At 36.2% G+C, this 21470-nt stretch overlaps 1 protein-coding gene across 11 annotated transcripts in view; it reads right to left on the reverse strand.

Moving 5' to 3' along the window:
• Nucleotides 1–21470, reverse strand: part of cux1a (cut-like homeobox 1a) — a 254392-nt gene that overhangs the window by 58435 nt on the left and 174487 nt on the right. For all 11 annotated transcript variants that reach the window (XR_012386449.1, XM_021479404.3, XM_021479403.3 and 8 more), the window contains exons 11-15: nucleotides 20139–20303; nucleotides 15285–15343; nucleotides 13849–13900; nucleotides 11988–12084; nucleotides 5671–6399 (exon numbers count right to left, since the gene is read on the reverse strand). Coding sequence is in view for 10 of the 11 variants with exons in the window: in XM_021479404.3 (XP_021335079.2) it covers nucleotides 5671–6399; nucleotides 11988–12084; nucleotides 13849–13900; nucleotides 15285–15343; nucleotides 20139–20303 (1102 nt within the window). In the remaining variant the exon portion in view is untranslated. The remainder of the gene's footprint in view (nucleotides 1–5670; nucleotides 6400–11987; nucleotides 12085–13848; nucleotides 13901–15284; nucleotides 15344–20138; nucleotides 20304–21470) is intronic.

Below are 21470 nucleotides of genomic sequence, written 5' to 3' on the forward strand. Positions count from 1 at the left end.
TCCAAATATTACATTTTACATATGCATTTGCTTCTGCTTAAAAAAAAAAATCATAAATCAAATTAAAAAGTAAAGCCTGAGACAAGTTCATATCAATTTACGATGAGCCAAACTTAATGGCATTCAGTTAAAAACAACAAAACAATTATAAATATAATCTAAAATAAACTTATATTATAATCACAATATACAAATTTGACAAAATATTTTTCATTTACCACTTAAAAAAATTTATATTAACTTTAAGGGAAACTTTTGGCATATAATACTTCAGAAACATTAAGTCAAATATGTTTCCATATGTTACATTTTATGAGAATTTGATTCTGCTTTAAAAACAAACAAAAAAGTATTATAAATCAAATTAAAAAGTTAAACCTGAGACAACTTCAGAATATTTTACCTTGAGCCAAACTCATTTGCATTTAGTAATAGTTTACAAACAACTACAAATTAAGAGTTATAATCTAAATTATGCATATATTATAATGACAAAAAAAGATACAAAAACAACAAAATAGTTTTAACTTACCACTTTAAAAATGTTTATTTTTTCCCCCAATTTCTGTTTAATGGAGAGAAGATTTTTTCAACACAATTCTAAACATAATAGTTTTAGTAACTCATTTCTTATAACTGATTTATTTTATCTTTGCCTTGATGACAGTAAATAATATTGTACTAGATAGTTTTCAAGACACTTCTATACAGCTTAAAGTGACATTTAATGGCTTAACTAGGTTAATTAGGTTAACAAGGCAGGTTAGGGTAATTAGGCAAGTTATTGTATAATGATGGTTTGTTCTGTAGACTATCGGGAAAAAAATATACAGCTTAAAGGGGCTAATAATTTTGAGCTTAAAATGTTTTTTTTTAATTAAAAACTGCTTTTATTCTAGTCGAAATAAAACAAATAAGACTTTCTCCAGAAGAAAAAATATTATTAGATATACTGTGAAAATTTCCTTGCTCTGCTAAAAATCATTTGGGAAATATAAAAACAAAATAATAATAATAAAAAAATCAAAGGGAGGCTAATCATTCTGAAAATTATGAATTTACAGCTGATAAGTACCTAAAGTTGAGCGAATAAATAAAGATTCGACCTAAGTATATTTAGTTAATGATAGTATTTATGTTACTATTTTATTGTTGCTGTTATTTTCATATTTTTTATTTTATGAAACTTTTGTTTTGTGTTGTGTTCGGTTATTTTAGTTTGTAAAAAAAGATTAGCAATGGAAAATGTACACTCTCTTAAGTAAAATAAATAAAAATAAATAATATATATAAAATAAAATATATAAATATATATTTAAATATATATAATATATAATATATAAATATATAAATAAATAATGCTTTACATAAAAATAATTACAAAATACAAACCAAAAAACTAAATAGGTTTAAAATATATTAAAACATGCAAATAATTTTTTTTCTTTAGCATTTAAAATACAACGTAAAAAAATGCCTTATTGTTGAGCCCTGATCTTATTTCAGAATGTCTGCACAGTCAATTCTGAAAGCACTTAGCAAATACTAATCCAAAGTAATACCTCAACATGGACGGATGCATGTAAATATCCTTTGAGTGGTAGTTTGTTAAGCTTAAACACAAATCGACCTAGTCTGACCTCAAGGAAAGCCACCTGCGCCCTTGCAAAACTCGCTCGAGTGATTATTTCAACGTTAATGTGCTCCTTTAGCCCCGCTCTTTGAAGTGAATGAATGGGTTTTAAGGTTTTTACAAAAGTTCATACTCCCATGGGAGACCACAAGCCGACGCTATGGAGGCAGACAGCCAGACCAGACTCCCTTGAAGACGATCCAAACCGGTGTGCAGACGCACGGGCCGCACAGTCAGCCTTTTTTTTTCAGCTCCGTTTCAGAGCTACTGCCTCACAGCTAGACTGAACAAACGCAGACTCGGCTCAACACGGCTTCAAGGATTCGCAGCCAACTGCCCTCATATGCAAGTACTCTCGCTCACGCTGGGCTCGGCCTTGATTTGTTCGCTCTAGCTGTGAAGCGCAGACTTGAGGCAAAACATAACGCTCGCAAAACCTCTCTGAACTTCCTCTTCACCCGTAGGCTGAGACCAAAATGAAAGAAGGAGTAGACTGCCGAAGTTTAGCTCTAATCAACACGCCGCCTGCGCCAACCGAGCACTAATAGCGCTTCCGACTGAATCTAGTATCTCGTCTCCGTGGGGTTCATGTCATTATCTCAAAACGCACTATTTTGATAGGTTGTGTGCAGCATTTTGTTGTGGATGAAAGGGTTAGGGTTAGCTATAAGCTTATCGGGAGGGAAGCGTGGAAGCCTGTTTTTGCCTACAGCTAATAAGGAAATTTGGAACATCTCACAAGTACAACTTTTTTTTTTTTTTGTAAATGAAATGCTATACTTCACAAATGCAACTTTAAACATTGCTAATGTTGCTTTTTTATTTCTCACTGCTGAAAACCTAGTTTCATAATTGCAGCCTGGAGTAAAAATGGCATCCTAGCATTGACTAATTAAAGGGTTAGTTCACACACAAATGACAATTCTGTCATTAATTACTCAGCCTTGTGAAATTCCAATCCTCTGAGACTGTTGTTTATCTTCAGAAAACAAATTAAACTATTTTAGATAAAATCCGAGAGCTCCTTCATCCTCCATAGATTGCAACCAGTGTGAGAAGTCCAGAAAATGAACCAAAAATCTTGGCAAAACATTTAATATGACTTTGCCAATATCTTCTATTCCACATGAGGTTGTTAAGGTGTGTTTATTATGGGCAGTATGGCATATTGCCATTGGAGTCAGTCAGCAGAGCAACTCACAACATTGATGCGAAAGTTTTTTCTGGTGTACAAAAGGGTTCTTGGAGCTTCGTATGATTAAAGTTAAACCCCTGAAGCCATGTTTTTGATTCCTTTTCTTGACTTTGAACAACTCTGGACCATTGCTGTCTATGGAGGATGAGAGAGCTCTTGACTTTTATCTAGAATATCTTAGGGTGCTTTCACATCTGTGCTTCGGTTCATTTAGTCCGGACCAAGGGTAACAAATGATACATTGCAGCATTTCTCTACTGTCTTTGGGTCCTTTTCACACCACACTAGAACCAAAATGCAGTCATGTGACAAAATCCACATCACTTATTGGCCATATGCTGTTGAACGTATTTCCTAAACTGCTTATCGATTGGTCAGAATTAACGTGTGGGAAAATGCCAATGAAACTCCTTAAAGTAAACAAACCGGCAGACACAAAATGTCACTGTTTACTATGGAAGGACGACTGCGCTGACTGATTATATCCCTGCTCATAGTATACTATATAGTTTGCTTCACTTTAGACAAACTATACATTTTGAGAATGAAGCGCATCTGCGGCTGGAAAACAATGTTTTAATGCATTGCGAACGGTGAAGGCGCATAGCAAGTCACTTCAGGAGGAGGCGTGAATTCATTTAGATAAACTGCAACATGGTCAGCTTCCGAAAATATTTCCAACCATTCATCAGGTAATGTCCCCCCCACCCCTCCTCTCTCTCTCTCACTCTCTCCTCTCTCTCTCTCTCTCTCTCTTTCTTTCTGTTTAAAATTGTTGGTAAAGCGCTGTCAACAAATATTTTCCCTCCACACCACATAAGATGGGACAGCACATCCGACTAAGGCAGCTGGATTAGTCCAAAAAGGCGCAGTACTTCTTTGCAGTTGGGTCTGTTCTAGTTGGGATCACGTTCTCACCACAAACGAATCGCACGAAGAGGGAAAACAGACTCTAGTGTGATTCAACCAAACTAAATAAGGCAGGTGTGAAAACACCCTTATTTTGAGTATGAAGATGAAACACGGTCTCAAGGGATTGGAATGACACAAGGGTCAGTAATTGAAATTTTTGAGTGAACTAACTCCTTAATGCATCACACATGCATGCTTATTTTATACCTCAAATACAACTTCTCAATTACTTCTCAAATACAATTTCTCAATTACCCCTCAAACCAAGCTTCAAATTAGATTTTTACCCCAAAATATACCTTTCCACCTCTGTAATATAAATGTCTAAACCATTACTATTTATACCACACAAAAATAACTTCATACCTTTCCATTGAGACTTAATACCTCAACAAACGTAACTTTGTAACACAAAACAAATGCCTCATATATATATATAATTTTTTTTTCAACTTAAAAGGGCACCTATGATGAAAATGCTCTTTTATAAGCTGCTTAGACAGAACTGTGTGTAGGTATAATGTCCACAGTCATATTGGAGTGATATAAAGACAATGAGTATCTTTTTTTTTAAATTTCCTGATGTTAAAATAGGATCCAAATCCCTTCCATTTTAAGGGCCGACCGCAATGTGACGTAGGAGTGTGGTTTCCCCGCCCACCACATTGATTGACAGCTGCATATTAACATGTCTCTGTAGTAACATGTAAAATCATATCGACAAGATAGGACGTGTGCAAAGTAACTGGCATTAAAAAATCTGTTAAACTCTCTGTGATCATCAATCATCATCAAATGTGATCAAAAATGGGTTTTACAAGTTTAAAACGTTTTTAAAACTGTGCATGTTTGTAATGAAGTACAGTGATTTTGTCGTCTTTATTACCACATCCGCATGTCAGAACAATTAAAAATTATGACGCTTCAATCTCGGTTTGTGGATGTTAAATCAGGTTTATTTTGTACATTAACATAACGGATATCTGTGGATATTGATGTGTGTCCTGTTTCACCTGCTGTGCAAAAACACTGAAATTAAACGCGCACACAGTGTGTGAGACATTGTGTGTGACTCATCGAAAGGCTTGAATTAATTACACAATAAATACATCAAATAATCATTGGGAAAGTTCTTACTGTAGTATTCCCTACAAACTTTACGTGAGATCTGCTTCCTTCATGTCTGTCTGTTATCTGACGCAGCCGAGGTAAAGATTGAGGCACACTCAGATTAACAGGCACATGGGAACGGTGGGCGGGGAGAACCAGCATTAAAGGCACAGGCAACAAAAACAGCTACAATGTGTTCAGAGCAGAAAATTCTAATATTCTGAAAGGTTTAATAAATAATCTGATGGGGGTTCGAGCTGAAACTTTACAGACACATTCTGGAGACACAAAAGACTCTCTTAAATCTTGAAAGAGGTCAAATAGGTGCCCTTTGAACAATAACAAATTTGTATCTCATAATTATCTTTACACCTCACAAAAATCTGATGACTTCAAACCTCCAAAAAAAAAAAAAAAAAAGCCCTGTATTACATAACTGATTCTCACAAACTTTCTTGACTTTATATTTCTCATTTGCCAGCTCAACTTACTTTAGTTCTTATTTTAAACTTTATCTCAGTCACTAAACTGTTTTCTAAGCCAAAAACAAGCTTCCATATGGGGACCGCTGGCTCCCAGCCTCTCCTTTTACAGCATATATTAAATTATTACGTACCTGCAAGGACTCTTTAAAAGCAATGTGTGCTCCAAACGTGAGATTACACCGACATTAGTTAGTTTGCTTACACGTTAGAAAAATGGCCATGCTGTTACTGAGCGCTACTTAACGGCATGCACAACCGTTGTAAATAGACGTGCTTTGGGAGACAATCTTGCACAATAACACAGTTAATTCTCATCCTGGAGCTCTGTCACTGACCTCTCTGCCTGCCCTGGATGCTCCTCAGCGCCAGGATGTTCTGCTCATCGGACAGGAAGTGCTTCATCTTGTGAAACGGCTCTTTGCCACGGATGGTTAGCTTGCTCCAAGGTTTGGGCCGAGCCAGAATTTCGCTAACGGAGCCTTGGGAGAGACCCAGCACGTAATGGCCGAACACGCGCTGGCCGATGTTGTGTTTGATCAGCTGCTCCTTGACCTGTCGGGCAATCTCCGCTGTATCCATTTCCTCACCTTCCGACGTGCTGCCCGCGCCCTCTGATTGGCTGGGCGAAGGCGCCATGCCGTTAACCTCCGGGCTGCCTGCCGACTGGGGCGGCAGGGGGCTGGAGAGGGAGTTGGTGGTAGCGTAATGGGGTGGCCCGAACAGCACCGAACTGGGAGAGGGGTCCTGGAGGGCTTTGGTGTAGATGGTTTGCATGAGCTGCCTCTGAAGAAGAGAGTTGAGTGCCATTTTGCCAGCCAGCGGGGGGAACGTGGCGCCCACGCTGGCCATGCCGGGGGTGAAGAAGTCCGGCCCGATGCCTGTGGGGGAGAAAGGGTGGGTACCGTTGGCACTGGCAGCGGATTCGGAGGTAGCGGTGCCCGTCCTCATCAGCAGCTGAGGGGAGGGTGGAGGTGGAGACCCCTGGAGGGTGGTCGGGACTGGAGTGGCAGGAAGACGCTGAGGGTTTTCCACTGTAGTTTCTTTCAGTTTACGGCCCACTGCTCCTGGAGAACAAATAAATGATGGGTGTTGAGATTTAGAATGATGGTAAACAGGATTTTGTATAGAATGTTGTAAACCAACGTTTGGTCAGATTTAAGGGGTCCAGCAAATTCCAGCACTTTTCAAGCACTTTCAAGGTGCACTTTTATGCTTTTCCAGCACCAAACAACCACAGTAGATTACATGTATATATACTGTGTGTACTTTTTCACATTTAAATGCGTTGTGCTATTTTAAAAATACCCAATATGACATTTCAACTTAAATTGTTGAACACTTTAAAGCATATATTTACTGGGACAGGGCTCGACAATAAGGACTGCACGATGGCCCAGGGCCAGCGTGCGAGACGTTTGATCCAGTGTACAGAATGGTTACTGGCTGCCTTGTCACAAAAGTTTGGCTGCGACTGTTTGTCAACTGCATGCAAATACAATCTTAGGTTGCTTTCACACATGCTTTTCACTGCTTTTTATAAACGTTTGTTTCGAAATCTGTCTAATTTTCCCATGGTTAGCGCAGTTTGTTTGGCATATGTGAGTCCAGCAATCGCGCTTTGATCTGTGCCAAATCAATTGGTCCAAGATCGCCTGAATTAGATGGTCTCTGCTCGATTGAGCTGACAGATTGTAGTGAGAAAACAAAATGGTCCAACAAACTAATGAATGTATATATGGCTATACGAAGAGAGAATGATGAGCAGGGCGAGAGGTCATTCCTACCGGCAAATGTGCATTTCATGTCTAAAACGAAAGTGAAAGCATGCTGAAATATTAACGAGAGCTGTTAGACAAAGTTACCATCTGATAATTTTCCATTTTTAACTCTTATAATATGTTGTTTTATGTTTTTTATTATTGTAAAGCCATACAACCATACAGCATAATCATTCATTCTTGATTAGTGGTAGATTTCCCTGTTGGGAAGAGATAAAATTAGTCATTTCTACTGTTGATCATCAGTTCAAAAAAAATAAATAAATAAATAAAATAAAAAAAATAAAAATAAATAAATAAATAACAAAAAAGCAAAAAAGCAGTTTCTGGCTTCATATGCTTTAAATGGAATATAATGTGTGTCTGTTTGTGTTTGTAAGAGAGTGTAAGAGAGTAGTGATGGGAAGTTCAGATCATTTTACTGACTCGGATCTTTGAGTCTCGTTCATCAAGATGAATGAATCTTTTTTCGAGTCATTTCGGTCATTTGGTTCAATTTGCCAAAATATTATTAAAATGTTACGAATTGCTTCCAAACACATCTACAACTAACCCAAAAGGTTGACTGCACCACAAATATGTCATAACTAGAATACTATAAGAAGGAGAAAATAATAATTCAATGTTTACCTGCTCTTTTGTCTATGAAGGCATGTTATCTCTTTGCTCAGCTCACCTCTTCATGTCTTTAAATGTTAGGGGTTCATTCACGTTACACTGACAGTCACATATAATCTTAATCAATGCACAGTCTAAGCCGATAGGAGCCATGATCGTTCGTTGTTTACGTGACAGAATGATTCAAACCCGAGGAGTCAAGAGATGAGCGGTTCAATTCTTTTTCCGGCTCTAAACGTGTATGATTGGCCCGTGAGGAACGAGTGACTCAGACCCGATAGAGGACTCGAGAGACGAGCAGATCAATTCTATCTCCGGCTCTAAACGCGTATGATTGGCTCATGATGAACGAGTAGTGACTCAGACCCGATAGAGGACTTAAGAGGTGAGCGGATCAATTCTTTCTCCGGCTCTAAACGCAAATGATTGGCTTCTGCCAATGTGATGAAGACTTGAAATTAACGATACTACCTGCACAAATGTGCGCACGCGTGGATGAACGAATCACTCCCTTAGAGGACTCGTAGTTCCTGAGTCATATTGAAGATTCGTTCAAAATGAACGAATGGTTCATGAACGACCCATCACTATAAGAGAGACCTTAGCACACTTATCTTGATATGTCTGAAGAGAAGATCAAAATAAGCGTCTCAGCTTTCAGAACATAGTAAGTGTATTTATGCACACACTATAATCTGCTGTTTTATTCCATAGAATTTCATATAAAATCCCGAAATGTGTTTGCACAAGCTTGTCTAAAGGGTTAATGCTGCCAGTAAAATGACACATTTTACTTTTATTTGGTGTCATGGCTTTGCAATCAAAGAATGTGATCCTAATGGAAGTCAATGGGGCAAAAACAGCCACTAACATAATGAAAGGGTAGTCAATCTGAACAGTACACTTTTTTTTCCACAATGCTACAGAACAAACCGCTGTTATCCAGTAACTTGCCTAGTTAACCTATTAACCTAGTTAAGCCTTTAAATTGAACTTTAAGCTGAATGCAAGAATCTTGCAAAATAACTAGTAAAACATTATGTTCTGTCATTTTGGCAAAGAAATAAATAATTATTTATTAAAACTACTATGCTTAAAATGCTTTGAATACAATCTCCCAGGTAAACAACACATGAGAAATATTTTAAATATAATTAATTTTACATAAAGCCTAATATTTTAGACTTTAGCTACATATAAAATACAAAAATAATTAACAATAGTAAAAAAAAAAAAAAAAAACACTTTTGACCTCACTTTACAGATGCCACTTCACACTCCTAGCAATACCTATTGTACGTTATTTTTAAAGATTCATTTATATTCAAAATATCAATTAGATGTAATTCCCTCAGTTAACATTTGGTGCAGAAACGAAGCGCGCCAAACACTTGCTTTGCGCGCTTGAAGGAAATCCATAGTGTGTATGTGTGTTCGAGCCACAGGCTGACGTTTAACACTGATCTCCTCTGAGGTCTGCAGACTAGCAGGCATGTCCAGAGATATCAGGCCAGGCAACTGTGCGTGGGCTACCTGCTCACGCTGTGGGGACTGTTCACTGCGAGGGCTTGTGGGTGTCAGTACAGTTATCCTTTTTGCCATGACAAAACACCTCTGCTGTGTGCGCTTCCGTAACAATACCATCACTTTACACAATGGCATCAAAATCAATATCCAGCGCAACACAATTCTGTAGGCCGTCAGAGACAAATGCATGATTCTCCGTCATCGCCGTAAGCAGCGGATGCCAGGTTTTAAAAACAAATGTAAGATTTGCGATAGGAAAGTCACATTTAAAACGCAAATTTAATGTATGATCTCCATGGGGAAGTCCAGAGGTGTTCTGTAATGACATTTCCAACCTCACACACACATGATGAAAGGGCATTAAAAGGGAAATAAGGCCTAATTATCACATTGGGCTCCGCTAGCCGTTCAGGATTTATGCAAGCCCCAGGTGACCTGATCTCTTACAAGCCTAATATGTTGGGCGCCTCTAGAAAAGGATGAACTGACCTTAACAAAACACGGATGCCCGCAAAGCCAACTCGTCACTATCAGGATGATCCGATACGATATTTCTTTGTTTAGTTTCTTGCGGCGAAATAATAAAAAAAAACATAGCTGAAGTTCTGAAAGTTTTATTAGGTCACTGTGCATGTATTTTCAAGGTTGAAGCTCGGGTGGAAAACCTGTAACTATTGACTTCCATAGTACTTGTTTTTCCTACTATAGAAGTCAATAATTAGGTTTTCAGCTAAAATAGTTGTAAAATAGTTCAAATTTAAACGTTTACCTCCTAATATGTACAACTGAGTCCTAATATCTATTAACTAGTCTGAGACTTCTTATTTTACCACTGACTTCATAACTCAAAAATGTGAATTTTACCTACAATATGAGGTCACTGTGTTTGTATTTTCGTGGGTGAAGTTTAAATGGAAAACCTGTAACCAATGACTTCCAAGGTATTTGTTTTTCCTACTATAGAAGTCAATGGTTTGGTTTTCAGCTTTCTTCAAAATATTTATTTTAATGTTCAACACAAGAAAGAAATGTAAAGTTTGGAAACTCTTAGGGGGAGTAAATAGTTATCCCCCATTATCCATGTGTGAACTACACCTTTAAATTTAATTGAAAAAAAGGAATCCAATGTTGGGTTACAACAACCCGGCATTTGTTTAAAGTGGTAAGGTGATTTTGCATTATCCTGAGAGGGTTATTTTGACTCTCTCCATGTTAAGAACAAAAGTGACTTAAACAGTTGTTGTTAATAGTTAAAATTGTATTAAATACTTAAAATTTTTAACTTGACTTCATAACTCAAAAATGTATCTACGATACGGTATGATCCAATATTTATTTGTTTCGTTTCTTGGGGCGAAGTTCTGGAGTTTTATTAGGTCCCTTTGCATGTTCTTGTTGTTTTTTCGTGGGTGAAGTTTGGGTGGAAAACCTGTAACCATTTACTTCCATAGTATTTGTTTTTCCTACAATAGAATTCAATGGTTAGGTTTTCAGCTTTCTACTAAATATTTTTCTTCGTGTTCAACACAAGAAAGCCATAAAGTTTGCAACCACTTGGGGGAAGAAAATAGTGTGTAAATTTACATTTTTGGGTGAACTGTAGCTTTAAATTAAATTAAAAAACTGAACCCAATGTTGGGTTTGTCCATATTTGACCTAATTCTGGGTTATAACAACCCAGCATTTGTTTAAAGTGGTAAGGTGATTTTGCATCATCCTGAGAGGGCTATTTTTACTCACTCCACGTTAAGAACAAATGTGACTTAAACAGTTGTTATTAAATAGTTACGTTTTTAACTTTCACCTGACAAATATGCATTCCTAATACCTAATAACTAGTCTGAGAAATTATAACTCACAACTGAGTTCATAACTCAAAAATGTGAATTTTATTTTCTATTTTCGTGGGTAAAGTTTGTGTTGAAACCTGTAACCATTGACTTCCATAGTATTTGCTTTCCCTACTATAGAAGTCAGTGGTTAGCTTTTCAGTTTTCTTCAAAATATATTTTTTGGTTTAATAGAAGAAAGAAAATCAAAGTTTGTAACCACTTAGGGGGAGTAAATAGCATAAAAATAGAGTAAACTGTAACATCTTTTACCAAACAAACATGCAGTCCTAATATGTATTAACTAGTTTGAGACTTCATAACTCACAACTGACTTCATAATTTAAAAATATAAAATTTATCTATGATATGATCCAATATTGGTTTGTTTTGATTTTTGAGGCAAAATAAAAAAAAATAGCTGAAGTTCGGAAAGTTTTATTAGGCCGCTGTTCGAGTTCTGCTGTATTTTTGTGGATGAAGCTTTGGTGGAAAACCTGCAACCACTGACTTTAATTAATTAACAGGTCATTGATTAGATTTCAGCTTTCCTCAAAATAAATTTCTCTCTCTCTCTCTCTCTCTCTCTCTCTCTCTCTCTCTCTATATATATATATATATATATATATATATATATATATATATATATATATTATAACTACTCTGAGACTTCATATCTCACAATTGACTTCATAACTCAAATAATTAAATTACTTATGAAACGATACGATACAATATATATTCTTGCGGTTGTGAAAAGTTTTAAGTCACTGTATGTGTTCGGCTGTATATCGTAGGAGAAGTTGGATTTGGAAAAAAGTCATCAATGGATAATCTTAGTTTATGTGTGTGTTTGGCTGGTTAAAGTTTTTTTGGAAAGCCTGAAGATTGTAAACTTACCAGTGAAGTCACTGTTGGCCAGTCGTTTCAAAGCGCTCTCTGACAGCTGGCTATGGTCTTTCCCTGTCAGCAACATCTCCAGTGGCTTGGATGAGTCCTAAAGTGTAGAATGGGTGGGGAGGGGGGGAAATAGGAAGGAAGGAGAAAGGAAATAAGGATGTAAAAAAAAGTAAGGAGAGGAATGAAGGAGGAAAGACATAATAAGGGAAAGAAGAAAAAAAAGAAGGAAGAAAAGAAGAGAAACAAATGTAAGAAATTAGAAAAAAAAGAAACAAGAGAAGGAAGGTACATAAAGGAAGTGAAAAAAGGGGACAGAAGAAGGGAGGGATATGGCAGAAAGAAGCAATGGAAGTTAGATGGAAGGAAAGAAGGTAAAAACAGAACGGAAACAGACGAAAGAAAGAACGAAAGAAAGAAAGAAAGAAAGAACAAAAACACAGAGCAGCAATTAAACGGAGGTATAAATAATAAAAATAAGGGGAAAATAGAGAAGGAAGAATGATGTTTTTAATAATGAAAGATTTGGAAGGCATGGAAAGACCATATAAAAGGAATTCAGGAAAACCGGGCAGAGAATTGAAGGTAAAGAAACAAGTAAAAAGTGAACACGGAAATGAAAAAGAAATAGATGGAAAAAAATTTAAGAGGGAAGTAAAGAAGCAATAAAACAATCCAACAGGAAAAAGTGACAGGAAATGAAAGAAGAAAAGTGAATTAGGAAGAAAATGAAAGGACAGGAAACAATATTAGGAAAAAGTAAAAGAAAAGGAAGAAGCAAAACAAAGAAAGCAAAGCAAACAGAGAGAAGTCAAAAAGGAAGGAAAGAAGAAAGGAAATGAAAAACATGTAAAACAAAAAGAGAACAATGAAGCAAACAAAAAGAGAAAAGAGTTATATAAAAGGAGGAGGAAAAAAAGAGGAAAGTTGCAGGAAGCAACAAAAAAAAGTAAATATCAATTAAAGAAATCAAGAAGGTAACAAAACAAAGAAAGTAAAATAAATATAGAGAGGTCGAAAAGGAACCAAAGAAAAAAGAAAAAAAGTGATCAATGAACCAAACAAAAAGACAAACAAGTGATATAAAAGCAGCACAAACAACAGGAAAGGTGCAGGAAGCAAAAAATAGGAGGAAATATTAAATCAAGAAATCAAGAAAAAAAAGTAAAGGAAATGGAGAGAGGACGAAAAGGAAGGAATTAAAGGAGAAAGGAAATAAAGTAAACAATGAAGCAAACAAAATGAGAAAAGAGTTATATAAAAGGAGGACAAACAACAGGAAAGTTGCAGGAAGCAAATAAAATACAAAATGTAAAATAAAAAAATTTAAATCAAAGAAGAAACAAATAAAAAGTAAAGGAAACAGAGAGGTCGAAAAGGAAGCAAAGGAGAAAAAAAGCGAACAATGAAGCAAACAAAAAGAGAAAAGAGTGATATAAAAGCAGCACAAACAACAGGAAAGTTACAGAGAGAAAAATAGGAGGAAATATCAAATAAAGAAATAAAAAAACAACAGTAAAGGAAACAGAGAGAGGTGGAAAAGGAAGCAAAGAAGGAAAGAAAAAAGTGAAAAACGAAGCAAACAAAAAGCGAAAGAGAGTAAAATAGGAGGACAAACAACAGAAACATTACAGCAAATGAAAAATAGCAAATGTTGATTAAAGAAATCCAGAAAATAACAAAAGAAAGAAAGTAAATCATTTACATCTGAATTACTTTAAGAAAAACAAACTAAAGTGTATTTTTGAGGTCGAACTCGTGACATAAAACTCCTAATGTAAAAGCATCAGCAGTAATAAAACATGCTTCCTTTAACTCCAAGAACACACCGCAAGGACGAGTCAATCCAAACAAACTTTCTTACCTGCGCTGAAGAGTGATGATCTGATGAGTTGTGCTCCACTGATTTCAGGGTGCTGGAGAGAGTAAAAGAAAACAACAAAAAAAGTTCACATTTTAAAATAACAGCACAAAAAATCATAACGTTGATCCAGAATCCTTCAGTTTCAGATAGAATGAACACAATAAGCTTTAAGATGGTGATTAAAAAAAAATAAATAAATAAATCCTGTGACACCTACAATCACATTGGCCAAATTAACCCGTGTGCCTAGTTGCACGCTAATCTGCTATGTATGGATTAAACCGGGCCCTTTTGGGTGAAAATGCTCATTATATTACGGTGGAATGCGCCTCGAGTAGACAACAAGCTATCAATATACATTGGGGCAAAGCAGCTTTTTAGGCCGATCATCAGACTAGCACAGATCTTAACAACACCCTCTATTCATGGATTACTTGCTTTATAAGTCCCAATTGGGAATATTACGCCTAAAATCGAGTTACGCAACGGACAGCCAGACATCTCCTGAAGCCTCCAAACACACACACACAAACCGCGACTGCACAGACCGAGCCAAAAGCACACACATCACTCAATTAGGTTATCGCCGATGCAAACTACGTTAGCCTCCTCATTACAGCCGTGGCTGGAGATGAAACGCAGCAATCCCTCAGTCCCGCGCAAGAAACCACTCCGACAACAAAGCGTGCTTAATCCGCTTTTCTCAAAAAATAAGACCCAATACTCCTTGCATACCTAAGGTTCTTTGAATTTATTAAACCGAACGGGAGATTACCGGCCGAGTAGAATTCCTGCTGCTAAAATATGGGAAGGAGAGGTCGGTGCGTGGAAGGCGGTTTGGCCATCTCTGCGCTTCCTATCTATCTCTCTCTGCTGGCTGGATTGTAATGGGATCGAATTTGGTATGTCTGATGGTAAAGTTCAAGACCACCAGGTACTAAGAGCTCATAGTTCGAGCCCTGCCGCAAGAGAGAGAGAGAGAGAGAGAGAGGATGGAAAAGATACATGCATAATAGAGTGGAAGATAAAGGTTAAGAATGGTCTGAGGGTCTTAAATTATAAAGGTGGATAAACAGGGCCAGGTCAAGTTATTCTGAACAAAACCTTCGCTTTAGACTTCATAATGAGCTCAAAGTCAGTGGATTCTTGCATTTTTTAATTCATTTTATAATTTAAAATGTATTAATTGGAATCAAAACTGTAACAGTGAATTGGTTTTTATCATGAGAATGAGGATCACACTAAACGAAACCTTCATTTATTCTAGCCAAGCTTACAGTAGGATAATGTACTTGAATATCACATTAAGGATAATGCAGCATTCCCATCAGCATTAAAATATTGTTAATAATGCAAAAATATTCAGATGAACATGAAGGAAAAGGCTGAAGCGTCAGGATTATTTGCACTGACAGAATTAGCGCTTCCGAACTTACCAGAGTTCTCGTTTGATCTCCTCGTAGTCTGACTGATCTTGAAGCTTTTCTTCAAGTTGCTGGAGAGCAGAAAAGGCAGATATACTTAGTTTCCAATGATTTTGTAATGAGAATCAGTGTATGAACTGTATATTATGCTCTGAAATTGCACAAGGCACACTTGGAGAGGCATTTATAGCAATATTTTGATGGCATTAAGTAGTAAGTGAAATAAGTGGTTGGTTACAATACACCGTAAAAAAATGCTGGCTTCCACACAAGTTCTTCCCAACACAAATCGATCAAGTTAACTTAATCATTTTTAAAACTTTAAGTGGATTGAACATAAAACAATTAAGTGATCCCGAAAACAAAGTCAACAATAGTGTTGTTTCAGCTCATTTTAGATAAGTAGTTTGAACAAGCAGCAGAAATAGTCATTTTACGTGTAAATATAACAAGGTGATTATAAAAACTGCAACTTTTATCGCTAAAATAAAAATAGCTTAGGGGTTTGGAATGACAAGAGAGGGTAATTTTATTATTACATATATCATTTTTTGTGATGATAAATATGCGTATTAAATATCTCAATATGCGTATTTTAGGATATTATATATTAACTTCGGTTTCAGCTGAACATATCTGTGAAGTTTAAACTTTAAATACCTGATGGATCATTTTGTCAATGTTTTTTGCAATATATTTTAGATAAATACAGATGTTTCGCAAATGTCTTTTCTTGGGTGAATTAAAAAGCAAACAACATTTTTTGTGCCTCTTTAAATGCAAATGAGCTACTGTTCCCCTCTTAATTTCAACAGAGGTGAAGCCTTTACATCATTTTGTGAATATATTTTAGATAAATAAAGATGTTTTGCAAATGTCCTTTTTTGGGAGGAAGCAAAAACAAACAAAAAGTTTTAGGTCTCTTTAAATGCAAATGAGCTACTGTTCCCCTCTCAATTTCAACAGAGGTGGAGCCTTTACATCATTTTGTAAATATATTTTGCAATATATAGATATGTTTTGCAAACATCCTTTTTTAAGTGGAAGCAAAAATGAAAAACATTTTTTTTGTGTCTCTTTAAATGCAGATGAGCTACTGCTCCCCTCCCCCTTTTTAATAGAGGTAGAGCCTTTACAGCTTTTACATGGGATACTCGAGTTACAACAAACAAACAAAAAAAACATGTGCTTACATTTGGGATTTTCACAACTTTTCAGACCTTTTTCATGCTTAAACAGCAACTTTATGCACTAAAGGAAAGAAAATTCATTTGCAGAGATAGATAACAAATCTTTATTTGTTTATAAATCATGTTTTGTTATTGTGCAATGAAGAGTTAATTTGTGGGGGAAAAAACAATATAAAAACACTATTTTTTTCACTATTTTTTCAAAAGACGGGTGTAAATGACCTCTACAAATTCAGCTACACTGAAAAGAACAAGTAGCAAACAATTTATATAGGCTGAATATAAACAAACAAATTAATCTAAACATTACTAAATTAACTAATTTGTTTGCAACCAGTTGCCTTTTAAAGAATCTAGAAAATTCAATGAGTTATTTTTTTTCAGTCTATTTATTTTGTTGAATTCAGAATCAATAGCCCTCCTGAGCCCTCCTACTCTGCTAATAATAGCGCTCTCAAAAAAAGTTTTTTTAATTAAAAACTGCTTTTACTCTAGCCTCAAAAAACAAATCAGACTTTCTCCAGAAGAAAAAAATATTATAGGAAATACTGTGAAAAATCCTTGCTCTGTTAAACATCATTAGGTAAATATATACAAATTATTCTGATAATTTTGACTTCAACTGTAAATCAGTCATTCTGCTTTCTAGACAAAGCCCATTAAAACTCATTTCCTTAAATGTGTGTGTGTGTGCTCAGTAGAAGTAAAGTGGGCTACGGGCAGGCCAGATCCGAGCCGTCTCTCTGCGTGAGGCTCAACCGAGGCTTGGTCTCAGCTCAGTCTCCTGCCATCCAGCCGGACGTCACTCAAACTCCAAACGTTCACTACATGGGTCGCATGGCTCAACATTTACAGGCCTGTCCTGCAGCCGCACAGAAGAGATCTGACTGCTGCCACGAGCAGCACCGTTCGCTTCATCCAACACCAAATGTCGAGTTAAAGCAGCCCGTGTCTGGAGTCCAGCGTTAAAGTGACTTCAGAATGGGTCGCCGCTATATAATGAGCTACCAGCCTCATTCCCTTGTACTTGCCACAGCTGTTGGGCCAAGTAAAGAGAGGAGCTTCTTCATTTGTACTTACACGCTGCTGTTTGAATGTTTAAAATTATTACAATAGTATATATATAATATATATATATTTACTATCAGAAACGTCAGGGCTAGTTAGCATAACTTTATTAGTTACTAATAACTTTAAGTAATTAACCATTAACTAACTAATAAGTAACACTGGGTAGGAAAAACAGTTATATGTGTCAATTTTGCGAAATTAAGATACATGACCTGAAAGCTGAATAAATAAACTTTCTTTCTATATGATTTGTTAGTATTACACAATATTTATCATTATTTCCTTGTGAAAATACTTGTGGCCCAATACCTTTGCACAGTACAGTACAGTTAAAGTCAGAATTATTGTATTATTAGCCCTCTTGTATATTTTTTCCCCAATTTCTGTGTAACAAAAAGAATTTTTATTTCAACACATTTCTAAACTATTAACTTATTTTCTTTTCGGCTTAGTCCCTTTATTGATCCGGTGTCCTTCACACTCATACACTAAGGACAATTTAGCCTACCCAATACACTTGTACCGCATGTTTTTGGACTGTGGGGGAGACCGAGGCACCCGGAGGAAACCCACGCGAACACAGGGAGAACATGCAAACTCCACACGGAAACGCCAACTGACTCAGTCGAGGCTCGAACCAGCGACCTTCTTGCTGTGAGGCGACAGCACTACCTATTGCGCTACTGCGTCCCCCTAAACTATTAACTCATTTTTTAAAAACTGATTTCTTTTGTCTTTGCCATGATGACAGTACATAATACTTTATTAGTTATTTTTCTAGAGCTTAAAGTCCAATTTAAAGCCTTAACTAGGTTAATTAGGCAAGTTAGGGTAATTAGGCAAGTCATTGTAAAACAATGGTTTATTCTGTAGACAATCGGAAAACAATACTGCTAAAGAGGACTAATAAGACTAATAATATTGACCCTAATATGTTAAATGTTTATTTTTATTTTTTTATTAAACACTGCTTTTATTCTAGCCGAAATAAAACAAATAAAACTTTCACAAGACGAAAAAAATATGGTAAATATGGTGGAAAATTCTTTGATCTGTTAAACATCATTTAAAAAAAATAAAATAAAATTCACAGGAGGGTGAATCATTTTGACTTCAACTGTAAGCGAGCGCAAATTAAAATTTCAAGTTTTTTTATTTTTATATTTAAAGGCACCAAAACAAACACACCCATAACCCAATAAGACCACACCCCTTTTTATTATCTTCACGAAGGACCCTTTTTATAAGACGGTTTAACGGTCATTAGCATCTTATAATCTTATAATATTTTGATTTTTAAAAACGTATAAACATTTAACCATATCTATGCATGATTTATATGATCTTTGCATCAAATTACAAAAAATGAATTACCACTTACGCGAGGTGTTTCTAATGTAGCATCTATGGGGCATGAAAGCAAATTTGATGTTATTCTCTCTTCTGGCTACCGTTATCAGTCTCACACAAATTTTTCTCAAGTAAAGCATTCACACAATGCATCGCATAACGGTATGATGCTTGAGTGTGCTCCACTCAGGTGAGTGGGCTTGACAATCCACCTTCATGCACAAGACATTTTATTACAAACACTCATATGCTTTACATGTTTGTTTCTATGTTTGTTTATATAACTACTATTTTCTTTTATAGCACTTAACTTTTGCATCTCGTTTAAATACACTATGAACAGCAGCTACGCTAATTATTTTCTTGATTCTCTATTGCCACCTGGGGATACTCATCCCGAGGCCCCCAGAGATTATGCAGCACCATTGATGCGATCCAAAACCTGTGAAGAAGGACGCCAACGTATCCATAATCCCGGACCAGGCCATATCTTGAGCTGATGCTATGGTGGTCATGGAGGAGTGGAGTACATGAGGCTGATGCCTGAAAGACCACAGTGACAGACGAGTCCACACACTGATTCTGTGGGCCAGCCTGATGACCCCCCGGTGACCTACTCAACCCAACAGCTTTCCACGATGGACGTCCGGCGTTCTTCAGCCTCCAGCGCCTAGTCTGCAGCTCCACACAGGAAATTTGGTCAGAGGAAAAATGGCTGTGCCTAAATGAGCCTAGTTTTTCTCAAGATTTTTGTTTTTCCTTCACTTTGTAATTTGGCGAAGTTTTTTTTCGTCATCGCTGGCTTGCTTGGTTTGGGACTTGTGGAGCTGCGCATCGATGGATTTGCTCTTCAGTGTTTGAACTTTCAGCAGTGAAATTGACTGAACTTCAACTCTGAAATCTGGACTTTACTAGAACTTCTATGTTAAGTGGCTTTGACACAATCTACATTGTAAAAGTGCTATAGAAATAAACTTGTCTTGATGACACCATTGTGGAGTTTTTCTTTTATTATTTCAGCAAACAGGATTGTAAAAATATAATTTGTTGTACTCTCCTATTCACTGCGCACTAAGTTTCCACAACTATGATGACTTCCGCTGCTGAAAAACCCAGAAATGTGCAAAGGTTCCATTGTGACTAGACACACCCCTTGCTGCTGATTGGCTGTTCCGAGTATCAGTCTGACAGCATTTTTCAAAAATGGTTAGGTGCGCCTTTTATATGCGTCACATTAGTGGCTGGCTGGACTGACCTTTAGTAGTGCCTCTTTGGAGCTGAGCTGCTGCTCGAGCTGGCTGATCTGGTTGGTTGATGTCTCGCTGAGCTGAGCCAGACTGGCCTGAAGTCTCTGAACGTCCTCAGCCAAACGCTCCACCTCCCTCTCTTTCGCACCCAGCTCTGCCTCCAGAGACTTGTCCTGTAGACACAAACACACACGATTTACAATGCTAAATGCTAGAGCTGAACAATATATCGATATCGCAATGTGTGTATCTGCAATAGTCACATCGCAGGATTAGATTATTTATTATTTAATAATTTACACGATGATGATCAAATTATTTTACATTTGATTATTCAATCTCTGTACCTTGAAAGTAAACAGACTCCCCAGAAAACCATAAAGCACTGTTTATTTATTTGTTTTTATTATTAAAATGTATGCAGATGCACTGTGTAGAAAAAGACTTGATCATCCTAGTTTATCTAAATGGATGAACTCTTTCCAACTAGAACAATTGAAGTCATCTGGTTAGATTATATTCATCTCGCAATATAGATCACAGCACACTAAAATATTGCAATTGACAATATTTTGTCAATAAACACCAATTGTTATGGTTATTTAAGATGGAAGTGCTAGGGTTACAGCAACATTTTAAATTGTATGACCCCTTTGAGAATGTTGGTGGCAATGGGAGCAGACTAACAACCAACTATGCCTAAACAATAGTGTTTATTTTACAAAGTGAGTAAATGATAACAGACAAAGTATATACAAAATAAAAACTAAATAAAATAAATAACACTGCAAATTGACATTCTGTATGCATGGAATGTATATCTACATACATAAACAAGGCTTGTTAAGCATATGCTGTGTAAAGCATTAAGGTTAATAGAAGCTTATAAAATATTGTAATCATTTCATAAGCAATATTAAATGTAACCAGAGCTAAAGTATTATATTACCTAGAAGTGTTTACATATTTAATGCTGTTAAAATGCATTTATTATTTATTTTTCATCATTCATTCATAATTCATTCAATCTAAAAAATGAATGAATATGAATCTGCATTCATCTACACTTATACAGTTGAAGTCAGAATTATTAGCCCCCTTCACATTTTTTTCTTCTTTTTTAAATATTTTCCAAATGATGTTTAATAGAGCAAGAAAATTTTCACAGTATGTCTGATAATATTTTTTCTTCTGGATAAAGTCTTATTTGTTTTATTCCGGCTAGAATAAAAGCAGTTTAAAAAATTTTAAACACCATTTTAGGGACAAAATTATTAGCCCCTTTAAGTAAAATTTTTTCTCGATATCCTACAGAACAAACCATTGTTATACAATAACTT

Source organism: Danio rerio, chromosome 10 (assembly GCF_049306965.1).
Source record: "Danio rerio strain Tuebingen ecotype United States chromosome 10, GRCz12tu, whole genome shotgun sequence".
Taxonomy (NCBI): domain Eukaryota; kingdom Metazoa; phylum Chordata; class Actinopteri; order Cypriniformes; family Danionidae; genus Danio; species Danio rerio.